This window comes from Neomonachus schauinslandi, chromosome 11, assembly GCF_002201575.2.
Source record: "Neomonachus schauinslandi chromosome 11, ASM220157v2, whole genome shotgun sequence".
In the NCBI taxonomy this organism is placed as follows: Eukaryota; Metazoa; Chordata; class Mammalia; order Carnivora; family Phocidae; genus Neomonachus; species Neomonachus schauinslandi.
Window position 1 is genome coordinate 92,622,959 of NC_058413.1, and position 26,560 is coordinate 92,649,518.

Sequence of the window (26,560 nt, forward strand, 5' to 3'; positions counted from 1 at the left end):
ATGAATCTAAATGTAATGGAAAACACTGTATTCTAACTCCACACTGGGGCAAAGCAATAAGCTCCTAGCTACCGATGCAGTGATGGAGAAGAGAGCCTGGGAAAGTGAGACCCCCAGCTTGCGCATTAAAATGTGCCAATTATTCCAGTCCACAAGGAATAGACGTGGCATGTTAAAATCACCGAAACCGAAGTCCTACCTATGAATAATACTGGGGCATTAGCGGATTGATGCGGCCCACGTGTACCAGCAGCAAACTGTTTCAGAGTTTCAATCCCAGACCAAATCCTTTAGTTAATTTCATCTCCGGTTCAGACAACTTTTTACATTAAAAAAAAAAAATTTTCCCTCTGCAAGAAACATTTGGTTCTTCTTATCTTGATGTCCGTCCTTCCTTCCTTCCTTCCTGCCCGCTCTTCCCTGCCCCCAACATTTGTTCTTAATAAGCATCAGCCTCAGATCAAAAAGAACCAAGCTGAGGTTCAGGTTGTGATGTCAACCTAGAATTTTTGGATGAAAACAAAATCATGTAATACACGTGCATTCCTTTTATTACACAGAGATTCAACACGATTTTCAAAGAATTTCTCCGTTGGAGTCTTAGTTTTTTAAATAAGAATAAGTGAAAAGAGAATTTAATGTGAATTCAGGTCATTCAGGCCACTTTGATAAACAATCTGGATAATGAAAGCAGAGGAATAAACTCCTTAATTCAGGGTTTTTCACCTAAATTATTCAGGAAATGATTTCAGATCTCTGCCTCCTGCTCACACAGATGACAGCCTAAGGCTCTGTCCATATTGTGCTAAGGACAATGGATTGTTGCCCAGCTAAACTGGCCTCTCGGTCATCATAGGACCAAGATAGCTGAGAGGGAGGGAGAGGATAACCTATCCTGAACTCTGTTCTGTTCAGGTACAGACACCGCCCAGAACACACTGCTGTAGTTTTCAAGGAAGTCAGATGTAAGGTGTTCACGCATTATTCTGAACATTGGAAGCCCATGAAAATGTGTGGAGAATCTAATAAACATTACAGATCTGATTAAACAGTAGATTCATTTCACTACAGATAGAAGAACGAACAGCAGTGACATTGCATCAGCAGTAATGTGATTTTTCTCTTAGACTCTTTTAATGGGAATATTTCCCCCATTTTTAAGGTTAAAACATTTCTATTACTCAGTGGTATCAGCACGGAGTGTTTTTATACCCAGCAGCTGGATCAATGTTTGTGCGATGCTAGAAGAAATCAAGTTCGTTTCTTAAGATCTAAAATTCATGACATATCTAAGTGGCCTAAAAAAGCCCCCCAGCTGTAATCCTCCTGCTGATTAACATACATAGCCAGCATCCTTTCACTTCCTCTTCTTTTTAGGAATCCTCAAATTCCAGTTTCAAATAGGAGCATAGATCTATCTATTTTGATATACTGGGTTTTATATGTATTATTCAGTGCTGCAACGTATATTGATTTGTTTTACACTGTTTCTTTACATGTCTGGTATCTCAGTTGCACACATAGTCTACATAGTGAACTACACTGCACCAGACCATTGTCTGCTGCCGACAGTCAGCTAGTCACAAAATTAAATACGCGTCGATAATTGATGTTTAGTTTGATTGTCATTTATTTTTCTTTTAAATAAACTCCCTCTGAATTCAGGAAGCAGGTGTGATGAGAAACCACAGGACGTGGCTCTCCCACCTTTTCTTAAGTAGCCCTACCTACATATTTTAAGTTATAGAAAAACAAATTAAAAAAATGACAGCACAAACAGCAATCGTGACTGTCATCCTTTAAATTAGTTCCCTGACTTCTTTATACATCCCTGGTATAATTGATGCATTGGTGGATGATCTGCCATGAGTGACAGGTACTGTAAGTGTACAATGACCTGACCCTTGGTATGGTTTGTAAAGACATCCATATTGCACAGGAATGAGCTTCTTGTGGACTCAAATAATGGATTGAACACACATGCCTTCAAATTGTCAACATCCTTAACCAGTTACCACAGTCTAGACTCTAGGGGCAAAGACAAGCAAATCATGGTGATTTGGAAGTGCTGTAACACGGATAATTCCAGGTCACTTTGTATTTTGCAAATTCTTTGCTTCCCACAATTGAATACATTTTTCTCCCTCCTGAGTATCTAAAAGCGCTTGCTCTCCCCATTGCACAGACAGAAGCGAGGGGGAGGGGCCGTAGCAGAAAGCTGTAGTGAGCTGTTCTAGAGAAAATGTGGCGGTAGGTACCAGGGTAGATGGGGGTCGTCAAGTGGGTGTCTTGAGCCAGCAGCACGGGGGTGTGGGTCATATTGAGGGTAGAATCTGATGTGTAATAAGAACAACTCTCTGCAGGGGCACGTTTTCTAATAACCTTAAAAGAATTCCTCAGCTTGGCTTTGCCTAACTGGAACATGGGAGTTAAAAAGAAAATCCCATCCCCAAACTGGCAGCTCGGTGTGTCTCTCCAGCTGGATTCTGGACATACTCCCTCCCCTTGCATTCCTCCTCAGAGCAGGCTGACCACTCCCTTTAGGAGCATTCCGACTCCTTAGCCGTGTACAGAAGGAAGGAAGAACACATCCTCTACTGTAGCAGGTGCCTTGATTTAGGAAGACAATTCTCGAAAGCCTTATTAGCTAGGTAAGCATCCAGAGAGAATGAATTTTATCCCGGAATCAAGTCTTTTTCTCATTCCCACAGTCTCGTCATCAGAGCTTTCAAGCATGAAAGGAAATCTGCTAAATTGTTCTGAGCTGTCCGCTTAGAAGGTGGTGCGGACTTTGCCACTGTTTCTAAACACACAGAAAGACACTTCTCCCAAAGGCTTTCTAGAGCCTTTTCTTCTCGTTCACTGGTATGGTTTATTCTTGTAGCAAGGTCTCTCTCCAGTTGAAGCCCCCAGTTGGTCCATGGGTGAGAGGAAGGATGGGTGGGTCTGTCAGCTGCCATATTCCAGTTTCTCCTAGTTCTTCACAGGAACAAAACCCCAAGTATGGAATCTGAAGTCCGAGTAGTAAAGGAAGGGGAAATAGAAAACAGAGGTTTAATGCTTTTGCTTTGACCTACACATAAAGATCTTCAGGTGGCCCTTGGGAATCAGGAATAGTCACAGGAATTGATAGGGGCTTTGTAGACCCTGCATCTCTTCCAAAAATCAATAAAGAAAAATGAAATGGATAAAAGTGACAAACTAGAGGGAAGGGTATTTACATTGCAAGGGGATTCATCAGAAAGATTCATTAAATGGTGAGCTCCCCTGGTGTAATTAAGTAATTGTTTCTAGACTGCTGCGTAATAGTGTGGGAGGAAAGAGGACAATCACACAGAAAGCGAAGGTGCTCAGAGTTAATTCCTAATTGTGAATCAAGCTACAATTGCAGCTCAGACATTTCAGAAATTATATTTGGACCATGGGAGAGATTACGCTATTTTTAAAAATATTTCACCCAGTTTTGTCTTGTCTTATTTTTTTTTCCTTCTTGGCATGGGTATCTGTAATATTCAAAGCTGAAGCTGTACCCTTCCTAATGTCAGGAGCCATGGCATCTCATCTCTAAACGTATTTTTGTGCATGGGACCATAGCTGCAGTTATAAACAAGACAAAAATCTCTGCCCTCAGGCAGCTTACAGAGTAATGGGTAGACACAGATGCATAAGTAAACTTAAAAAAAAAAAAAAGAGAAAAGCACTGCAATTGAGTTTGAATCAGGTTCTCTGGGGGCAGATACAGGAAGCATGTAAGTCAGCCTGGAGGGAAGTGTGTGGGAGGGCAGCTGATGGGAAAGCCTCTTTCACGGGCATGAGAAGGAAGAATCCAGATGTGTGGGTCATTCTCATGGGTTTTGTCTCATGGCCTTGTTCCTGGTTTGCCTTGCAGCCCGATCGTCTTAAATCACTGCTTCCTTTGGCCTACCACCCAGGCCCTCTCTTCTAGCTGAGCTGTCAGATGCTCTGTTTGGGTCCACTCACCCCTCTTCATCCAATCCATGGCCCCTCAGGGAAATCCAGACAATTTGCTTAGACTTCTTAGCTACTTCCTAAATCTGCGCTCTCAGAAGCTAAAACTCGCTCAAACGCATCTTTTGTCTCTTACACAAGGCCTAATAAAGCACCTTACACAGAGCACCGCTCAGTACATCTTGGTTGAGTGAATCAATACATGCATCTTTCCAGCTCACAGGGAACACAGGCTTCAAACTCCTTAGCCATCAGCCAGTCAGGGAACTGTTGTAAAACTGTTTGGCACCACAGGCCTCTGAGATATAGGTATGAATTACCTTTCGGACCATTTGTACAAAGTCCTTGGAGTTCTGAGGGGACAGACCCTGAAGTTGGCAAGTACACGCTTCCAGGGAAGATGCATGAGCCACAATCAGGATGTTATTTCCTGAGGGAAGAAAAGCAAGGACTGGGAAGACCATTTCTTTTCTTTCTTTCTTTCTTTTTTAAGATTTATTTATTTATTTGAGAGAGAGAGAGAGAGAGAGTGGAGAGGGGCAGAGGGAGACAGTCTTCAGATTGCCCACCAACGTGGGACTCTTAACAGACTGAGCCACCCAGGCACCCCTGGGAAGACCATTTCTATAAAGACCTATATAAACTTTGTAAATACTGGAGGTCAAATGTTCCAGGGAGGGACAGACGTTCTCAAGAATGAGACAATTTGGCCAAACAATATTTTGAAATGCTTTGTATTGTTAAGGCAGCCTAATATCATTAAAAAAACCCTTTTAATCTTAAAATAATTATAGATGCATAGGAGGTTATAATTATATATATAATATGTAAATATATACAATGTGTAAAATTATATATCATATATGTATGACATATTGTGTAATACGTATATACACAAACATATAGATACACATTGTGTGTGTATATAGTTTAGCAGATAGTATATATACACATATGCACACCAGGGATGTCCCACATACCAGGCATCCAGCCTCCTCCAGTGGGAATATCTTGCCTAGCTATGGTACCCTAGCAAAATCAGGAAATGGGTGCTGGTGTAATCCACAGTTTACTTAGATTCCACCAGGCTTCTCTATCACCTTTGTGACTCTTTGTAAACACCACAATCAAGACACAAAACTATTCTATGTCTACAGCGCTCTCTGCTACTTCTTCTAATATAGTTTTCAATGTTGCCACTGTAGAATGGGGAGCACTTGATACTTTTTGGTTGATAGCCTATGCTGATGAGTATCTTTACAGTGGGGAGCACAGGAGTAGTAAATGAAATGAGTGGTTTCTCAATGTTAACTGAGAGGTGGCAATGAACTACAATACTGCTGACCAGGGCTCTCCACTGTTAACATTTGGGTGTGTATAATTCTAGTTTTTGCTTTACGAAGATAACTTAAAAAGCAGTAGAAATGTGCATATACTTTTGTAATCCCTTTTTTCTCTAAAAATTGATAGTGAATAGTCTTATGTTTCATTAAATATTTGAGTTCAGTGTTTATCAAATTGAGTAACAGACTTGAGTCTTCCAGAACACTGCTCTTGGTTAATGGTAGCAGTGATAGTGGGTTGGTGAAGGTGTGCTTTGTGTGGGCGTCCTCGCTCCTGGATCAAATCAGAGGCAAAAATAGTGTTATGCTAAAAAACTTCTGGAAATTGTAACAGGGAACTTCCTTCACAGAGTGCAAGATAAATAGCTGTTATGTAGAATTCTAAATGATTTCATGTAGTAACTAAGTCTGGATTATATCCCCATGGCATATCTACCGTTTTAGGTACTCGAGAGAATATTACAAACTTAACACGAAAGTATAAGAAAGTTGGGAATTACTTCTCTCTCTTACTAAGCAAGTCTGCTAAAGCAAGTTGAAACATCTTGAACAGCTTATAGACCATGATGGAGGAATGACCACATATTTAAATATAGAGTCCAAAATGATATCACCTACCTTTACCTTTACACTCACTTATTATTTCTTTTGTCACTTGGAAACTTCTACTAATGTAAGTGTCATAGGATTCTGAAACCACTAATTTGCTGACTGGAATGTGAGGTCTGTAAGAGAAAAGATGAACAAAGGCAATGAAAACATTTTGATCCCAAGACAAAGCAATAGATAGGATTCTAAACTTCTATGTCAAGACCTTTCTAGAGTTTCCATATTTCTGTTTACCCGTTTCCCTATAAAGGATGGAGGTATAGAGAAGAGTAGTTCCACTCTATGGGAGTGGGGTCGAAATGTACAGAATGTGCAGAAATAAAGGCTGTGCATGCAAGGTGTCACAGTGACCGCGGGAAAAGTGAAACACTCAGTACAGCTACCACTTGCGGGTTAACTCATAAGCAGTTTGACTAATTTTCTGACTGACAGTACTGGGTCACACAGCTAACAGGAAGCAAAGCAGAGCTTAGATCTCTTTATCTCTGTAGAGCTCCCAAGCCCCTCTTCTCTAGCCTTATACACCATAAGCTGTAAGAATAGGTTTTGTTTATTTTTAATTTTTTTCCAGTTTTATTGGGATAGAATTGCCACTTAAAACGTTGTTAATTTCAAGGTGTGAAAGTGCTGATCAGGTACACCTGTTCTTACAAGATGATTTCCACCATAGTGTTAAGCTAACACCTCCATCACGTCACAGGATCACTGTTTCCTTTTTGTGGTGAGAACATTTAAGATCGACTCTCTTGGCAACTTTCAAGTATACAATACTGTATTATCAACTAATCACCACCCTGTGCATTACAGCCCCAGAACTTGAAGTTTGTGTCCTTTGACCACCATCTCCCCATTTTCCCCATCCCCCAGTCCCTGGAAATCACCCTTCTGCTCTCTCTCTGAGTTTGGCTTTTTAGATTCCACACATGAGTGATATCATGTGCAGATATCTCTTCGAGCTCCTGTATTCATTTCCTTTGAATATATACCCACAAGTGGGATTGCTGGGTCATATGGTAGTTCTATTTTTAATTTTTAAAGGAATCTCTCTATTGTTTTCCGTAGTGGCTGCACCAATTTACATTCTCACCAACGCTGGATAGCTCTTCTCTTTTTGATGACAGCCATTCCAACAGGTGTGAGGTGGTATCTCATTGTGGGTTTAAATTGCATTTCCCTGATGACTCGTGACATTGACATCTTTTCTTGTACTTGTTAGCCATTTGTATGTCGTCTTTGGAAAAATATCTGTTAAATTCTTCTGCCCGTTTTTAAACAGGTTTTTTTTTTTTTAACTATCGAGTTGTAGGAGTTCTTCATATGTTTTAGATATTAACCCCCTATCAGATATATGATTTGCAAATATGCTGTCCTATTTTGTAGGTTGCTTTTTCATTTTTTGGATTGTTTCTTTTGCTTTGCAAAAACTTTAGTTTGATGGAGTCTCACTTTATATGCTTTCAGTTCTTATGTTTAATTCTTTAATTCATTTTTTAAATTCATTTTTAAAAAAATTTTATTTATTTATTTGACAGAGAGAGAGAGACAGAGAGAGAGGGAACACAAGCAGGGGGAGTGGGAGAGGATGAAGCAGGCTTCCCGCTGAGCGGGGAGCCTGATGCGGGGCTCGATCCCAGGACCTGATCCAAAGGCAGACGCCTAACAACTGAGCTACCCAGGCACCCCAAGTCTTTAATTCATCTTGAGTTAATTTTTGTGACTGGTATATCTGCATGCTGTTATCCAATTTTCCCAACACCATTATTGAAGAGACTATCGTACCTCACTGAGTATTATCAGCTCCCTTGTCAAATATTAGTTGAACACGTATTTCAGGATTTATTTCTAGGCTGTCAATTCTGTTCCATTGGTCTGTGTCTATTTTTATGCCAGTACCATACTGTTTTGATTAGCATAGATTTATAGTACAGTTTGAAATCAGGAAGTGTGATGCTTCCAGCTTTGTTGTTCTTTGTCGGGTTTACTTTGGCTATTTAAGATCTTCTGTAGTACCATACAAACTTTAGGATTGTTTTTCCTCTTTCTGTGGAAAACACCATAGGGATTTTGATAGGGATTGCACTTAATCTATAGATGGCTTTGGGTAGTATGGACATTTTAATATTATTCTTCTGATCCATGAACATGGGATATCTTTCCATTTGTTTGTGTCTTCTTCAGTTTCTTTCAGCAGTCTTGTATATTTCAGTGTACAGATCTTTCACCTCTTTCATTGATTTTATTCCTAAGTATTTTGTTTTCAACGCTATTGTAAATAGGATTGCTTTATTTCTCCTTCAGATGTGTTGTTAGTGCATAGAAACACAAATTATTTCTGTATGTTGATTTTTGTATCCTGCAACTTTACTGAGTTTGTGGTTCCACAAACAAACTCAGTAGTTTGAGAGACTTGAACGTGTAGTTCTCACAGTCTGATGGTGGAGTCTTTAGGATTTTCTATATAAAATCATATGATCTACAAACAAAGACATTTTACTTCTTTCTTTCCAATTTGGGTGCCTTTAATTTCTTTTTCTTGCCTGACTGCTCTGGATAGGCCTCTCTACTTTGTTGAACATGAGTGGTAAAAGTGGGCCTTGTTCCTGATCTTAGAGGAAAAGCTTTCAGTCTTTCACCATGAGTTTGATGTTAGCTGTGGGCTTGTCATACATGGCCTTTATTATGTTGTGGTATATTCCTTCCCTACCAATTTGTTGAGCATTTTTATTATTAATGGATGGGGTATTCTGTCAAATGATTTTTCTTCATAAGTTGAGCATATTCATATGATTTTTAGCTTTTGTTCTACAAATGCAGTATATCATATATTGATTTTTGTATGTTGAACCATCCTGGCCATCCAAGGGATAAATCCCATTTGATCACAGTGTATGATTCTTTTAATGTGCTGTTGAATTTGGTTCGCTAATATTTTGTTGAGAATTTTTACATCTATATTTATTAGGAATGTTGGTCTGTAGTTCTCTTTTCTTATAGAGTCCTTATCTCTTTCCTATAGAGTACTTATCTGGCTTTGGTATCAGGATAATGCTGGCCTTGTAAAATGAGTTTGGGGAGTTGTAAGGGTAGATTTTCTTTTTCTTTTTTTTTTTAGATTTTATTTATTTATTTGAGACAGAGAGAGAGAGAGCATGAGAGGGGGAGGGTCAGAGGGAGAAGCAGACTCCCTGCCGAGCAGGGAGCCTGATGCGGGACTCGATCCCGGGACTCCAGGATCATGACCTGAGCCGAAGGCAGTCGCTTAACCAACTGAGCCACCCAGGCGCCCCATAAGGGTAGATTTTCAACGCAGGTATTAGGTCTGCTGGATTTGTGACATAATGAAATCTTCATCAGTCTTTTCCTTTTCTTTCTTATTTTGAACACAGACCATATACCTGGAAACAGGAAAAGCTCAGGGAACATAGAGGTGAAGAGAACCCAGTTTCTGTGCTTAAGGAGCTCTCAGTGTGTGGTTGGGGTGAGCAGGCTATTGGTGCAAATGATAATTATGCACAGTGTACAAAGGTGCATGAGAGATTGATCTATGATCAGTGCAGGGCTCTCCCATCTTGGTGACACTGCATGTCTTCAATCTCAGCCACTTCTGCCTGCTCCCATCTTCCTCTGTTACTTAGAGTTGCCAGTCTATGAGAAGTGTATCTTGTTTTCGAGTACAACTATATCATATTTCCTGTCTTATTTTGTCTTTCATTGTTGGCGTTTAATGGATGGTGGATGGAGGTGGTTGTGAGTCCTCAAAGTGAATTCACATGGCCTCTTGATCAGAATACATTACTGCTGCTACTGCTACTACAAAGATTTACGGAGAGGTTCCCATGTGTCAGGCTCTGCGTGAAGTGTCCTACTTGTATGCTTTGAACATAGCCCTCCTAGCAACACTTTTGCAAATCCTGTTTGTGGTTGACAAAACCGAGGCTCAGAAAGGCTAGAGATGACTTGCCTGCACTTATACCATCAGCAGCTCTTAGGCCCTAGATTTGAATCTGGGTCTGAGATCACTGCCTGTAAACCCAGAGGAATTTTGGATGGCCTTTGACAGCGTGCCCCCTCAAGGCTGCCCTTCTGTGCCCTTAGGTTTACTGTCCAGAGAAGAAGAATGGCATTCTCAGTGCCATCCCCTTCCATTTGAAGGAAACCCATGCTCATCGAAATCACATTCCCTCAGCAAGCATACTTCTCCTAGGAAACAACCTTCTGAGTCTCACAACACCCTGGGGGATAGAGGGAGACATGAATCACCACTTTTAGGGATGGACCTCATTGTTCTGGACCAAACTCTTTTTTCCATCCCCACCTCTCATCCAGTTCCATTACCACTTACATCACCTGGTCTCCTAGGAGCCCTGCACAGTGACAAAAGGCCACCTTGTATGGCTCAGGGAATCATTTCCATGGTGGGACGACATTGTAATGTTTGACATTTGTATAAGTGAAGAGCAGGTAGATGCTGGGATCCAGTTTCTCCAGGTCAGTTCTTGCCTTTGGCAGTCCTTGCCTTGAAGCGGAACCTATGAAAGGCTTCCATGGTTGAACTAGTTCTGATGGGGGTAGGCCAGAGTCCAAGCTTCCTCACCCATGTCTGCAGCATGCACCATGTTTTTAGCCATAACTGTAGGACCTATGTACTGTACTCAGAGTCAGGTAGGCCTCCAACCACCAGCTAGACCTGGAACTCAGAGCACTGGGTGCTCAGGTAGCATCCCTGGAACAGTATTCTCCCCGGTACACACTCTACTCCCCACCCCGCTTTGACCTAGGCTATAGTGCAGGCTTCTGCCTTGAGCCCCACAATAAAGTATGATTCATTGCCCTTCTAACACTCCAGACTCATGTCCCATCCGCATACCATTCCCCTAGCACCCCTATTTAGAGCCCTGTTCTGAAGCCCTATCCAAATGGTGTATATTTTGTTTTTTTCTGCCTTGATTCTTCTGGCCCAACTCCCTAAGACTGGGAATGCTTTTTGCACCCAGCCCCCAGGCTCGGTCTTGGGGCCTGTGGATGATGCTTGGGTATTAGTCACCAGGCTGGTTTTCCTTAACCTGCTTCCATCCTCACTCCTTCTTTTTCCAAGGTAACAGGACTCTCTAAGTGGTGCTTGCTTGATGTATAATATGCTCTCAGTTCTTGCCCTCTGCCCACCACATTTATTCAGTCATTTGGGCATCACTACTTGCTTCAAAAATTTGGCACACTTGGCATAATTAACTTCAGAGGGACTTTAACTCTAGGAGCTGTGCCTCTCATGTGCTTTAATGTTGACTTTCACAATCGATTTATAGAATTAGAGGCTTAATCCTTTTCTCCCCCTTGTATGAAAAGAGGTTGAATTGAATTTTGATTTTCTGTAGAAGAAAAGAAAAATCTGGAATAAGGACCATGTCCTGGCCCCCAAGTTCTGGTGTTCATCCTTCTGCTTGTCCTTCTGTTGCTGTGTGTGTCTGCCTGTGCACTGAAAGGCTCAGACAGAATGATTCTGGAGAACTTTGTAAATGAACTTGGGAAGAACTGCAGGATGCAATTAAGGGGGAAACTGAAGACATGGTTGGCCCAGGTTGGCTGGGAGGTGCTGGGGGTGAGTCAGGAAAGTCATTTCACCAGTGTTGGCAATAACTCACCCTCTTTTCAGCCCAGAGGGATGGGGACAATAATTTATTGCTATTTCCCACCAAGGATGGAAAAACAGTTGCCATAGGGTAGATAGGGCAAAATGTGAAGTTCAGTTGAGCCTTGAGCAACATGGGTTTGAACTGTGTGGGTCCACTTACATGTGGATTTCTTTTTTATAAATACAGTACAGTACTATAAATTTATGTTTTCTGTTAGCTTACTTTACTGTAAGAATACAGTATAGGCTACATAAAACATACGAAGTATTTGGGGTTTTTTTACTATGTTATGTTAATCACCATACATTACATCATTAGTTTTTGATGTAGTGTTCCACGATTCATTGTTTGTGTATAACACCCAGTGCTCCATGCAGAACGTGCCCTCTTCAATACCCATCACCAGGTTAACCCATCCTCTCACCCCCTCCCCTCTAGAACCCTGAGTTTGTTTTTCAGAGTCCATTGTCCCTCATGATTTGTCTCCCCCTCCAATTTCCCCCCCTTCATTCTTCCCCTCCTGCTATCTTCTTCTTCTTCTTCTTTTTTTTTTTTACATATAATGTATTATTTGCTTCCGAGGTACAGATCTGTGATTCAACAGTCTTGCACAATTCACAGCACTCACCATAGCACATACCCTCCCCAATGTCTATCACCCAGCCACCCCATCCCTCCCACCCCCCCACCACTCCAGCAACCCTCAGTTTGTTTCCTGCGATTAAGAATTCCTCATATCAGTGAGGTCATATGATACATGTCTTTCTCTGATTGACTGATTTCGCTCAGCATAATACCCTCCAGTTCCATCCACGTCGTTGCAAATGGCAAGATTTCATTCTTTTTGATGGCTGCATAATATTCCATTGTATATATATATACCACCTCTTCTTTATCCATTCATCTGTCGATGGACATCTTGGCTCTTTCCACAGTTTGGCTATTGTGGACATTGCTGCTATAAACATCGGGGTGCATGTACCCCTTCGGATCCCTACATTTGTATCTTTGGGGTAAATACCCAGTAGTGCAAATGCTGGATCATATGGTAGCTCTATTTTCAACTTTTTGACGAACCTCCATACGGTTTTCCAGAGTGGCTGCACCAGCTTGCGTTCCCACTAACAGTGTGGGAGGGTTCCCCTTTCTCTGCATCCCCGCCAACATCTGTCATTTCCTGACTTGTTAATTTCAGCCATTCTGACTGGTGTGAGGTGATATCTCATTGAGGTTTTGATTTGGATTTCCCTGATGCCGAGCGATGTTGAGCACTTTTTCATGTGTCTGTTGGCCGTTTGGATGTCTTCTTTGGAAAAATGTCTATTCATGTCTTCTGCCCATTTCTTGATTGGATTATTTGTTCTTTGGGTGTTGAGTTTAAGACGTTCTTTATAGATTTTGGATACTAGCCCTTTATCTGATATGTCATTTGCAAATATCTTCTCCCATTCTGTCGGTTGTCTTTTGGATTTGTTGACTGTTTCTTTTGCTGTGCAAAAGCTTTTTATCTTTATGAAGTTCCAATAGTTCATTTTTGCCCTTGCTTCCCTTGCCTTTGGTGATGTTTCTAGGAAGAAGTTGCTGCGGCTGAGGTCGAAGAGGTTGCTGCCTGTGTTCTCCTTTAGGATTTTGATGGACTCCTGTCTCACATTTAGGTCTTTCAACCATTTGGAGTCTATTTTTATGTGTGGTGTAGGGAAATGGTCCAATTTCCTTCTTCTGCATGTGGCTGTCCAATTTTCCCAACACCATTTGTTGAAGAGACTGTCTTTTTTCCATTGGACTTTCTTTCCTGCTTTGTTGAAGATTAGTTGACCATAGAGTTGAGAGTCCATTTCTGGGCTCTCTATTCTGTTCCAATGACCTATGTGTCTGTTTTTGTGCCAGTACCATACTGTCTTGATGATGACAGCTTTGTAATAGAGCTGGAAGTCCAGAATTGTGATGCCGCCAGCTTTGCTTTTCTTTTTCAACATTCCTCTGGCTATTCAAGGTCTTTTCTTGTTCCATACAAATTTTAGGATGATTTGTTCCATTTCTTTGAAAAAAGTGGATGGTATTTTGATGGGGATTGCACTGAATGTGTAGATTGCTCTAGGTAGCATTGGCATCTTCACAATATTTGTTCTTCCAATCCATGAGCATGGAAGGTTTTTCCATTTCTTTGTGTCTTCCTCAATTTCTTTCATGAGTATTTTATAGTTTTCTGAGTACAGATTCTTTGCCTCTTTGGTTAGATTACGAAATATGTGTTAATTGACTATGTTATCGGTAAGAATTATGGTCAACAGTAGGCTATTAGTAGTTGAGTTTTTGGGAAATCTAAAGTTATATGTGAATTTGACTGTGTGGGGGTCAGCACCCCTCACCCCCTACGTTGTTCAAGGCTCGATTGAATTATTAGTAGGGGATCTGATTGATTGGTTTAATTTTATTTTTGAGGCATGCTAATTCCTTTAGGTAAGTAGCACACATTAATTTATGGGGTCATCCGAAGTTTTATTTACAAAAGAGGAAAATGAATATGGAAAAAAGATATTTTCTCCTATCCATGCCAGAAGCTCACACTGCTTCATTTGTGGTTTGGGTAGGTATTTGAAATGAAAGGTCACAGGATATCATAAGGAGGAAACTGCTATTTATATTGGTCACTTGCTTCAAATTCTGCCTGAAGAAATATGAACTTAATTCCCCTCTATAATGGGCATGAATATCCCTTCTGAGGGACATTTTACAAACGCCCGAGTGCAGTTTTGAGAGTTCACCAATAATAATATAGTTACATTAATTGCTTCCATGTGGATTATTCATTTGTGATCAATCTCTAAACACTTCTTTTTACTCCCAGCACAGTCTGGTCTCATGGAAAAAGCAAAGAACTAGGAATGGGGAGATGGTAAAGCAGATTAGATTACACAGTGCTTGACACGCAGAAAATGATCAATAGAGCTTAGTTGTTGCCATCATTGTTATGTGCGGTCACTAAGTGAATGACTTTCATATATAAGAGAGTACAAGAGGCTTTCCTAAAGTGGCTCACATTTATTCTGGGGTTACAGCAATAATAAATGAAGATAAAGAGAATTAAAAATCTTTGAAAAATGACAGTCCAAGGCAAGACCCTGTCATTTCCCTTAACCCCCAACAAGCTTCTGGAACTGCATCATCCTTAGCTGGTGCACAATCCTGGAATGCAAAGTGGTTTTATCATTCACTGAAAGAGATCTGATGAAGTCAGGAAAGCCCAATGTGTGTCCATACTCGTGCTAAGTACGAGGGGATGCTCGTTGTGGTTTTTCAAATCGTAACTTGACTCCCACCACTATGGATACCTGCCCATGGGCTCTGCCTGGTCCTTCATCTCCATAGTTGGCCTGACCTGGTATAGAAAAGTACGTCCACACTGACTCTGGGAGGTAGCAGCTCAGAGGGTTACCTGTAGGTTGTATCAACACTCAGGTTGGCGGCAGCTAACTCTGATGGAGGTATCCATGCAGGTAATGTGTTCCCAGCAACCCATTTCGTCCACTCAAATAAGCCAGGCTCTACACGGATCTTCAAGTGGTTTTCTTGTTGTAAACCTTAGACGTGAAATAAAATGAAGATGAAGGAATTGCCATACAAATTCTGGTAAATCTATTCTCTTTTCTACCAGTTGCCACATAAAGCTAAAACAAGGTGGAAGCATGTGGGTTTGGTCAAGGGGGTTTTAATTTCCATGTGTGACAAACATATGAGTTTGATACACTGGCCCCACCAATAGGATGTGTGCTGGCTTTACGTGGTCTCTGACTTAAGGAAAGGAACACAAGTCATTACCCATATCATGTATATACTTCTGTGACTACTAGAATGGCTTTTTCTAAGGGAAGTCCCAAGATGGCCTTGCTAAGAAACCTCAGAAATTCTCTTAGCATCTACTGCTCTACAATAGCTTATACTGTATTTGAATATCATGTAAATTATTCATTTTCTCTACCAGAAAATCCCGTTTTGAGTATTTCCAAGTCCTGTGTTTTCTCAAAGAATAATTACCCTCAGAGTAGGACTTGTCCCTGTTTAACTTTCTTTATGTTGCCGTTAGCCCAGTTTTTTAATATATAAAGTATTTTAATATATAAATGCATTCTGGTTTACTAAGGAATAGAAGCCTCAAAGGTAGTGTCCATTCTTCATTGGCTTGGCTATTTCTGGCTCATTCATTTGTTTGGTATAAGTGAATAGTTCCACTCTGTTTCTACTAGTTTTCCTTCCAGTGAAATGAGAATGGAGATCCCTGTAACTCAAGCTTCCCCTGATTTTAGGGTGAAAGTTGAGTATCTTTATAGCAATGGTCCTTTCAAAGCCATCCAATTAACTGCAGAAACAGGGATGATTAAGATTTGTAGATACTTAGGAGCACCATTGCTACTGTAAACAAGAAGCAAAAACAGAGCAGAGTGGGAGGAAATGATTTCACTGTTTCACTGCAAAAAAAGGATCACACTCTGTAAGCTCCAAATTATTGCCAGACAACGATATTTCACAAGCCTACCATTCATCCGAGAGGGCTTTACATTTTCAAGCGAAAAATGATCTGTATACCTCCTTTCATGTCATTTAATGCCGCCAGAGTATGATCTGGGGACGCTTGCAAAGACATCTTCCAAAGGAATCATGGCTAAGAATTCCACATTTGAAGCTTTCCATTGGTTAATGTCCCACAAGTCTAGGATACCCTAGGTGTAAGGCTGTCTAGAGGCAGAAGGATGGACTCATTGACCTTTATCCAGTCTAACCTTTCAAGATGTTGTATGCAGTCTGAACGCAGCGCAGGGATGGGGAGCAATAGACGTGGTCAATAATGGTGTTGCTCTCCAATAAGGCTTCCCCTGCAAAGGAAGGCAAAAAAGAATCGGTTTGCTGGAGCTCATTGTGGGAGCTCCAGCAGGCAGACCCTGCAAACCCCCTTGTCAGTGGGGGCTCACAGAGAGCTGGCATTTTTAGCTTCCCCGCATCAGTGTTTCCATGAAAGAGCCCATATGGAAGACCCCCTCTTGTCTTTTTCTTTCCTTCTCTGTGGCGCTAACAGGCAGGAAAATATCCATCTAGGAGAGATCCAGAAACACGAGAATGCTCTGATTTCACACTTGTGATATAAATGAGATAGTTTACTGTGCCAATGAGATCTTGTTTTACTTTTATCTTGCACTAAACAAGATCTCAGCCTGTCATATTCTTAGATAACAGAGGTAAATCCCAACACCCGATACTTTAACACTTTCCTCATGGAACACACTTCTTTTTTCTACTGGATAAAGTCTAAACACCTCAATATGGAGGGGCAAGGTCTTCTGTGAACTTGTCTTTATCCAGTTCACCAGCCGTATCACATGTGGCTCACAAGCCATGTTCTAGAAAAAGAGAGCTTTTTTTCTAAGTACTTTCGATGTTATTTCTCACGCCTATGACTTTATGTTGTTCTCCCCACCAGGCATACACTTCCTACCCTCCTGCTCCTTCTCTGCCCAGGTGACTTCTCCTCCCCTCTTCTGTGTGTTTTATTACGCTCTCCTAATTCTCTGTACACAGTTTTATTCTTGAGCATACTCAGGATGTATGATATTTATCCACTTAAAAGTTTGTTTCCCTGGTGGCGCCTGGGTGGCTCAGTCGTTAAGCGTCTGCCTTCGGCTCAGGTCATGATCCCAGAGTCCTGGGATCGAGCCCCGCATCGGGCTCCCTGGTCTGCGGGAAGCCTGCTTCTCCCCCTCCCACTCCCCCTGCTTGTGTTCTCTTTCTCGCTGTGTATCTCTCTCTGTCAAATAAATAAAATCTTTAAAAAAAAAAAAAAAAGTTTGTTTCCCTAAGGGTGGGGGCTTTCGCTTGGATCCCCAACACCTAGCATAGGACCCTGCACAAAGTAAGTGATCAGTGAATGTGTGACATGATTGAACCGGACAAGGCTGCTGTCTCTGCCTGGCAGGTATGGAATAGACCTACGAAGAGCTGACCATCTTCAAAGGATCCAGTCAGCCTCTCTACACCCAGCCACTCCAGGCTTCTCTCCTCTGCACCCCTGCGCTAGAAGCTGACCTTATCCCATCACTGGGTCATACAGCCCTCAAGGGATCACACCTCATTCACTTTGGTAAACCAGCCCAGTGCCAAGCACAGTGTTCTGAACTTCATGGTTGCGTAATAAATCCCCTTTTGAATTGGGGAAATAAATTACTTGTAGGAAAGCTGTAGAAAACCGTAGAAAGAGTCCTGGCATGCCCACTGGAACCAGTCTTTGGAAGAAGTAGCCAGGAAAGGCTGTGCAATCACTCCAGGACACTTACCCACCAGTCTTGCTTGCAGACATCCAAACACGGTGATCGGAGCATCTTTTTCATAATCCCGGAAACCACCACTCCGCTGAGGTAAGCTATGAGGCATGTTCAGGTTGGTGCGTATGTAGCGGCCTGAAAAAAAAAAGTCAGACAAAGGATGACTTTCTGTTTTCCTTAGGACTTCTGTTGCTGATCCTCACAGCCCCCCATTTCCATTCCTTTTGGGCCAAAGAAATGGAATTGAACTTTCTAGAAAACACTGAAGCGCACACTTTTCCTCTGGTAGAGTCTTGGCATCTGCTCCTGCATTCTGTTGACGAAAGTGACAAGAGATCGTTTTTAAGTGGCAGTAACAACCACACACTCTAGAGCAGGAGGACTGTATGATACGCAAGCCTCTCACTCTTAGGTGCGCCACTCAAATGAAAAGGGAACCAACATAAGGCAGTGTGACGTAATGGAGGGAATTCTGGCCACAGAATCAGGACACCTGTCTCTGCCTCTGCCAAATGACCATGGGCAAGACGTTTGCCTTCTTTGGCCCCTGGTGTCCCAGTTTATAGAATGGGGACAAGAACACTTAACCTCTTCCCTAACACTCAAGACCATCAGGAAGGACTTACGTAACAGATTATAGGCATTTCCTACAGGACGCGGAACAACCCTCAAGGACCCCATCTAGACAAATGTAGCTTGACTCTGCCCCCTAGAGGCCATGACAGGTATGCCAATGTTAAGCAGGTCAACCAACCACTCACCTTTGGCATCAAAGCACTGGGACAGCCAGTACTTTCCAAACACAACATCCATCCTCTCAGCATGCCGACACACAAAGAGACATCTCTTTTGAGGGCCGGGCTGGCTCTTGACTCTCAGAGGCTGTAGAGAGAGAAAGACTATTAGCGGGGGAAGCACAGAAGAAAGTGAACACATCCCGGAGCCAGGAGCAGAGCTGAGCTCTAGAACAAGTTCGGCCAGCGTAGGACTGGGACGGGTCCCGGAACCACCTGGGATTTACATTGGCCTCTCTGTACGATGGGGGCACTAAGACTCCTCCTATAGACCTCACAAGTTGTTCTGAGGCTCAGATGAGATGAATTGAAGGTGTTTTATCAAATCAAAGGGTTGCAAAGACTGGCGCACACCAGTGTTGTCCTGGGGTCGTTTATAGGAGTAGCATTTGGCCGCTGCTAAAACGTGAAGACCACTTGAGTTACAGCTCCGAGGGAGAGCTAGCCAGTAGGTCGGGCTGGCCATCCAGTCCTCCCCCAAAGGGATACTTGATCCACAACTTCAGGGAGCGAGGACTTTTCTCACAAAAGTGTCTGCCTCACCTCTAACATATGGTGGTGAGGCCATATGGCTGGATAGTCTCCCCCAGCTTGGGCTTCTCTGGTCACAACTTTGGCTCTGTTGTCTCACTACATGCGTGCTGGTGTTCCCAGAAATGGTTCAGGGAGGACAGGTGCTCCCTTGGAGTGATGAAATAGGCAAGTCTAGTCAAAGGCATGTCCAAATGACTTCAGGTTCTATAACTGCTGGGTGGATCCTTATAGATGTTTCTATGTTCCTTGTTGATCGTTGGCTATTCCTAGTTTCCCTAGTGTGACCAGCACTTTACATTTGCTGCCAGTTAGTTGCCCTGACAGGGTTAATATGTGGGATAGTGCCATGATCTTTCCCGTTTCTTCTGCTACTCTTCCCTAATTCAAGCCTGGGCTCCAGCCAATGTGATCTAGTCTCTTGATCCTCAACTTGCCTTTGTCTCTATTGTTCAGAATGATCCCCACTCCCACTCCTCCATTCTGCAACGTTCCTGGCATATATTGAGCCCTCAGACATACGTGAGCACTCACCATGGGCCAGGCACTGGGCTAAGAGCCTTCTTACTTTTTTTAATGTCACAGTGGCCTCTGAAATAGATAGAACCCTTATGACTTTACAGATGATATGTTTGCAGAGCCACCTTCTCTACCAGACTAGACCTGGATGCGGTAGACGCTGTCTGTTCCATCCACGTGACTCTTCCTAGCCTGACATTTCTGTGTATCTTTTATAATTTCGTGCCCTTTCTCCCTGAGAGATTGGGAACCCTTTGGGGCAGCAAGGGCAAGCCCTCTCACTTAGGGTCAGTGTTACCTGCGTGGGCTGGCAGATGATAGTCAGGGGCGCCGTCTCCCCCAGGCCCTGGTCCTCATACTGCCGCCTCTCCAATACACCATCACCAAATGAAAGTGGGTTAGAAGATGATGTGTTTAAGATCGAGTAAGAACTGCAGGAGAAGATAAGGAAGACGGTAACTGGTTTGGCCAGAATTCATCAGCATGTCACCATTGGGCTCAATGGTGCACACCCCATTTCTGGAGAGAAACATCTTGTTTTCTACTGAAGTCTTGCAGTTACTAAATCAGGGGTGGATGGATTTCTGTACTTGGAATAGATGCGTTCGTCTCTCCGGGCAGGGATGGGGCCCTGATTTTAGGATGCCACAGGCAGGCATGCTTGGTGCCAAGGCGTGCTAAAGAATAACGAGTTATCAGTTTTGTACCATTGTTTCCAGCTACTTTTCTGGCTCAAAAGAAAAAAAAAACCCCACAATTCCTGTTGCCTTTAATCTTTTCCATGCTGATTTCCATCCGAACTGATAAGTTGGAGGGAGGAGTCTTACTATCTCGGCCACTTTGCCTAATGATCAAGGAAGGCTTATGGCCATTCTCCCCCTATTCCACCTTCTTCCTCCCCCCCCCCCCCCCAGCCCCTGCTCTCCCCATCTTAATAATACCTCCCACGAGATGATTAAAAACAGGATTATTGCAGAGGAGGCCATCCTCAGCAGATGTATAGAGCTGTGGGCCAAGACCTCTCACTTCTGGGTGTAACACTAACTACAGAAGCCCCAGAGAGGTCTCACTGACAGGGGGCAGCAAATGAGGCCATGTTTAAATTATTTCGATTAGCGAGGCCTCCAAAAGGCTTTATCTAATAAACATTTGCCATGTAAGTACGGCTGTGAGGCAAATCCAATGAATATCTCCTCTGCCTCACCGAGGAGTGTTCAAGGGAGAGCATTTAAATTTTAGATTTCTTGCTTCTTTATAACAATGGTGGCCGTTCATTTGAGTCTGCTCAGCACAGTCTTGGTTCGTACCTGTTAACCTCATCTGTTCAGGAATATTAAGTGTTAACACAGTTGTAGTCTTCGAAATTCATCTTGGAAAAGAACTTTTTATATTCAGCCATATAATAAAGCTGACTGGTTGTGAGGCAAACCGTTTTGTAAATGCTATGATTTTTAATAATTTTAGGACTCTGTCCACTCTCTGAAGTACCCCCTTTGTGTCTGTACATAGACTCATCCCTCCTTGCACACAAAGGTTTCAGAAGCCTCCTACCCTCAAAAAGTGACATGTCAGCCCTTGTGCCTCTCAGAACCACCAGGGGAGCTTTAGAAAATACACGTCTGGGCCCGACTTGTCACAGACTGTGATTCAGCAGATCTGGGGTGGGGCCCGGGGAAGCTGCAGCCCAATAGAGTGGCATCAGCTAAGTGTGATGTGCAGCCCAAGGGACCTAGTGAAAAAATTAAGCAACTGTAGACAAAGAAAATCTAGTGCTGTTCGCAGTCTGATAGGCAGGTGCTCTCCTTTGCAAACATCACTGTTAAAGAAAATTCCATTTCACTGTCTGATTCATCAAAGCTTTGGGGCCTGAGATGTCTGGATAGATGGAATCGTCTGTGATATCTTGCTTGTACATGTCCCTTAATTTCTTTCCTTTGTTATAGCTGTGAAGACACTGGCAGACTCCCTCCTCTCTCTCTCCTTCAGCTCCGTTGGCAAGGAGAATGCCAACCTCCTTCCCTTCTTTTAAGATTATTTATTTATTTATTTATTTGAGAGAGAGAATGAGAGACAGCATGAGAGGGAAGAGGGTCAGAGGGAGAAGCAGACCCCCCGCTGAGCAGGGAGCCCGATGCGGGACTCGATCCTGGGACTCCAGGATCATGACCTGAGCCGAAGGCAGTCGCTTAACCAACTGAGCCACCCAGGCGCCCACCTCCTTCCCTTCTTAACTGTCATTGTAATCAAAGGACCTGACTCACTCTGGGATAGTTTGGTGCTGTCAGTTCCAGTAAGATAATAGTCAGATGCTTTATGTTGAGAGTAGTGGAGGGAGGAAGCTGAAGCCTGATAGCCAGGACATCTTTTCAAGTCCTGGGGGGGGGATGCCGGCACCTCCCTAGGATACATCAGTCCTATGGGTGAAGCCCAGAAGGACCAGCCAGCGCCCCCACCTGCAATTCAAAGGACACAAATCTCTGGGTTTGTGGTTTGTCTGCTTGCCGCTAACTGGGGTAGAGAGTCTTCTTTTCTCCCTCCAGGCAAAACACTTGCTGAAATTGCCCCTCTCTTCTTCTCTTTTATGGCGGTAATAACAATGTTCGACACCCCACACAGCTGGTGCTCAGAGCGTCCGGCTCGCAGCCACGTTGGTACATGGCAAGAGGGAGGAGAGACGAGCCAGCGTGCGCACCCTGGCGAGATGCCCGAGTACACTGGGGAAGGGCTGGCTTCGAGCGGCTCCAATGAAAAAAGAGAAGGTGCCTCTCGTTCCTATTTTATCTGTCCAGACAAAGCTGGCCATCCGACAACAGGCCACTCAGAACACGGGACCAGTTTGGCTTGGTGGCAAAACGGCAGTGAGGGATGGGTGGACAGTTATCACTCTAAAGAAGACTAAGGGCCACCATGCGTCTTTTGAAGGTTCTGGCAGTTGCCCATTTCCTTAGATGGTCTCTCTCATCTAGGCATTTATGTGCCCAGTCTGGGGACTTGCTCAGGGTCGCCCAACAAGCTGAGAGTTTAACAGTTAAGTCTCCTGATCCTCGAAAACCCCATCACTCCCGGTCTGGCTGGCATAATGGGAACCTGCCTGCTATTCTGGGGAGTCAGACCACTCTTGAGCAATGACCCAGGACAAAGGGTACAGAAGCCCAAAGGCCATGAAGTCTCAGCACTGGGATGACCCACACTTCAGCCGGAGAGATGGTCCCTCTAGCTGCCTTGTGTAGTTTCTGATCAGAACCTGAGACGGTTTCACCAAGTGGGGCAGGCAGAGGGCAGGAGAGTGGATCCATCCGTCATTTTTCCCCTGCCCCAAGTCACCCTTTCCTGAATGCCCTGAACCAAAAGCTTTCTTCCCCATGAACTCCTTTCCTGTTGCTGCTGCCCCGTGTGTCCAGGCTCACGTCTGTTTCCCCACCACCTCCCGCTGGGCGGCCGTATTTTCCCCGAAGCAATGCGCGAAGAACTCAGTCTGCTCACCCATGAAATATCCAGGTGCTGCACTCGTCAGCCTTGGTAATATAATTCTCAGGCAGGAGTCCAGAGCAGCCGGTGGTTAAGGATGTGCCATAGATCCAACCCTCACTGGTGCTGGTCTGTTCCATCGGAGACATGAAGATGAAGTCCCCGGGGGTCAGCTCCAGCTCGTCATCATTTTGTGGGGTGTACGGGTAGATCACCTGTAATGTCTGAAAGAGGAAGAGAGAGAGGAGGGAGGCCCACATGTGACCCAGTCTGAGTGCCCCCTGGGCACGTCTGTGTGTTCTGCTCTAATGGCGCACACATCCAGATGTTGACATTTACAGGCGCCCCTGGGGTCTGCAGGCTCAGAGCAGATTTGGACTCAGATCAGAAAACATGTCTTTTTTTTTTTTTTTTTTCCCCAGGGTATTGTGGATATGTGCCTGGTGCTACTGGATGGCTCCAGACTTTCCTTCGGGCATGTCTGTCTTTCTTTCTGTCAGGATTCAGATAGTTTCTAGAAATTGATCTGCAAGCTCTATTAAGCTGCTATACCAATGGGGTTGGACCCAGTTTTCCCTTCTCCATCTGTTGGGGGAGGCACCGTAATAGACACTTGAAACCCCGCTCATGGAAAGTCAGTCTTCCATATGGGGGTTACAGATGGTCTGGGTGGAGACACTCTCCTTGTAGGAAGGCTTTGGGACCGATGCATTTCCCTTTACATGTAACTCAGGGGCTTAAACAAGACACTCTCTGCCTTCAAGGAGCTTTCTTTAAACCAGCATTTGTCACAAAGACCTTGAAAGAAAAATATCTTTCACAGCCATCGGTGTGTACGTCTGTGTAACCGACTTTTACCAGTGAACAGATGGAGACCACGTGTTTCTTCTTTGGGCTCAGAAAGAGCCTTCAGAGCCAACCATAGGGCATGCTGCTCGGCTGACTTATTTGATTTTTTTGCCTCCTTTCCCGGTATATATAAACAGCATCGGCATGAAGATACTTTGGAAAACATTTTCCTACTTTTTCATCAATAGCAAAGGCCCTCAGTAGCCAGGGAAATATTTCCTATCCTATTTATTTCATATGGGACACAAAGATGGAGATACTTTAACAGTCTTTCCCACAGTCGTGAAGTCATTAGTGGTGGGCTAACTATCCGGGTTGCACTTTCAAGTTTTTAACCTTATTTGGCCCCCCCTTTTCTCATCTGTAAAATAATGTCTGGACTGTAAAAGTTACTGAGACAATCTAAGAAAACTCTTTAGGACAGAGCCTGTGCACAGAAGGTGCATAATTATGTCTCTTGAACCATGACGCCTGATTTTCCTTCTAGCCTGACCCCTGGACTGTGTGCTTGTGAGCGAACCAGCTCGCCGGTGTCTGTCAAGGAGACCCATCAGAACATTTTATAAAGAATGTCCTTCTGGAATTCTCTAAGGAAAGGCATTGGCAAAAAGCTGTGGATTTTTTTTTTTTTTCCCTCGGAGAATGGAAGTGAAAACACACAGAACTCAATTGTACCACTGGATTGTGATTTTCCTTTCACTCAGATGCCTGTTTCTTTCCCTACTCTCCGGTTATCTTTCAGCTCTAGATCTTTGCCCCTGTTTGCCTCCCACTCCTTCCCCTGTCCTCTGCCACATTCGTGCTCAAGCCACCATTCCAAACTAGCCAGGGACGTTTTCTGCTGGGCTGTGAAAACAGCTTAAAAAGCGAAACAAAACCAAACGTGATGATGCACAGAAAGCAACACTCTTTTTCCTGGAACAGGGTGGAGAGAGGCACCAAATCATGGGGGAACAAGTCGAAACTCATGTCTCTTAGATACTCAAACATAGCATAGTTTTGACTAATTATACCTTTGGCCTAGAAGTGTCTTTCCTTTCAGAAACTCAAGGAAAGTGACTTCAGACGAGAACTCATTCCTCCTCTCACTTGGTGGCTGGGGGCGGGGGGGAGTATTCTATCTCCAGGTTACCTCCAGGGAAACTGAGGCACAGCAAAGGTGCATAAGAGACCATGCGTCCTAAGCAGAGGGTAGTTAAGACAACGAGGAGCTCTGGTTTATTGAATACCCAATAAAATAAGACATTGTGGCAAATCTAAAATTATAATCGGTGCAGCCCATTCCGCTCACCAAAAGCACATGCAAAAAGTCAGCCTACATTTGAGAGCTAGCAGGACACGTGCCTAGTTTTGCACTGCATTATACTTACTCTTTTATGCTTAGCATTTACCTGTAAGAATTGTTGAGTCTATCTCAAAGATATTTTTTCTCCGTTCGTCTGCGGGGGTGGGGGGGAGGGCAGCTGCAGCCCTACGTGATTGTAGGAACCTAACCTCATTGCCCTCGAAGCTCCTTGCCCTCCTTGTAACCATAGAAATTTTGTTGCTGCATGCATGCTGTGCTCTTGGGACCTTTCCATTATCTTCTTATGGAGTCCACACAACAGCAACCACAGTCCAGCAAAATACTATCGCCATTGTATGCATGAGACAACTAAGGACTGGAATGGTCTAGAAGCAGTAGATGTGACCCTAGGGACCGCCGAAGGATCTGGAGCCACATGTGCTTTGTGTGTAATGCTGTCCTTCCTCAGATTTCTATCGCTTGGCATACAGACCTGGCATGGCCCCACGTAATCATTAACACGGAAGACTATGGAACGTACAAGTAGGCATTTGCAAATCCAAATCAAAGTGGGAGCCAGCAGAGGGATGAGCCTTAGATGCTTTCCTATGCCTGGCTTGCTGAGTGTCCTTGTCCAAACCACTCTGCTTCTCTGGACATCTGTTGCCTCCCTGGTACCATCAGTCAAACCTGCCTCCTGGGGACAGAAGAAGGCAGGCAAGAAAGGGTGTTTCTATGCAGGGGGGCTCAGGTAAAGCCAAATGACCTCTGAGAGCGAGCTGTATCAGCAGGAACAGTAATAAATGAGCTTTTACAAATAAGAGATAAAAGAGGCCAAGTTATTTTTAGAAAATACTTCACATGGGTGCTTGCTGCCTCTTTCCCTCAGTGCCAATTGAGCAGAATGTGGGTCAGGCAGAAAAGCAATTACCCTTCGAGTTAACTGGAGGGCAGTGTTGATTAGAAGATATTCCTTGTAAAATTCCATTGCCACCTTCCTTCTCTAGAAAGGTGACTTCTCTCAGTCCAGCTGCATGCAACCCTTGACTTTTTTTTTCTTTGTCCTTGTAAGGAGCCCAGTCAGCCACACCTCCCTTGTTATATTTAGGGCTCATCCTGAGCAATTCCAGGAGCTGTCAGAATTCTTAAGTAAGATCAAGTCCAGCCTCCTTGTTGTGTGTCTTTCCAGAAACTTCCATCAAATGACTTGGAAGGAGGACACAACATTCCTGTCAGCAGTATCGGACAAAGC

The 26,560-nt window shown here is 43.6% G+C and overlaps 1 protein-coding gene across 2 annotated transcripts in view; it reads right to left on the reverse strand.

Annotated features, from left to right (window-relative positions):
- Positions 1 to 1,311: 1,311 nt before the first annotated feature.
- UBASH3B (ubiquitin associated and SH3 domain containing B) overlaps positions 1,312 to 26,560 on the reverse strand; it is a 134,765-nt gene continuing 109,516 nt past the window's right edge. For both annotated transcript variants that reach the window (XM_044919445.1, XM_044919446.1), the window contains exons 6-14: positions 23,190 to 23,398; positions 20,005 to 20,137; positions 18,624 to 18,744; positions 17,875 to 17,997; positions 16,330 to 16,422; positions 14,988 to 15,132; positions 5,931 to 6,037; positions 4,290 to 4,399; positions 1,312 to 3,010 (exon numbers count right to left, since the gene is read on the reverse strand). In XM_044919445.1, the coding sequence (XP_044775380.1) occupies positions 2,873 to 3,010; positions 4,290 to 4,399; positions 5,931 to 6,037; positions 14,988 to 15,132; positions 16,330 to 16,422; positions 17,875 to 17,997; positions 18,624 to 18,744; positions 20,005 to 20,137; positions 23,190 to 23,398 (1,179 nt within the window). In that variant the 3' untranslated portion in view covers positions 1,312 to 2,872. The remainder of the gene's footprint in view (positions 3,011 to 4,289; positions 4,400 to 5,930; positions 6,038 to 14,987; positions 15,133 to 16,329; positions 16,423 to 17,874; positions 17,998 to 18,623; positions 18,745 to 20,004; positions 20,138 to 23,189; positions 23,399 to 26,560) is intronic.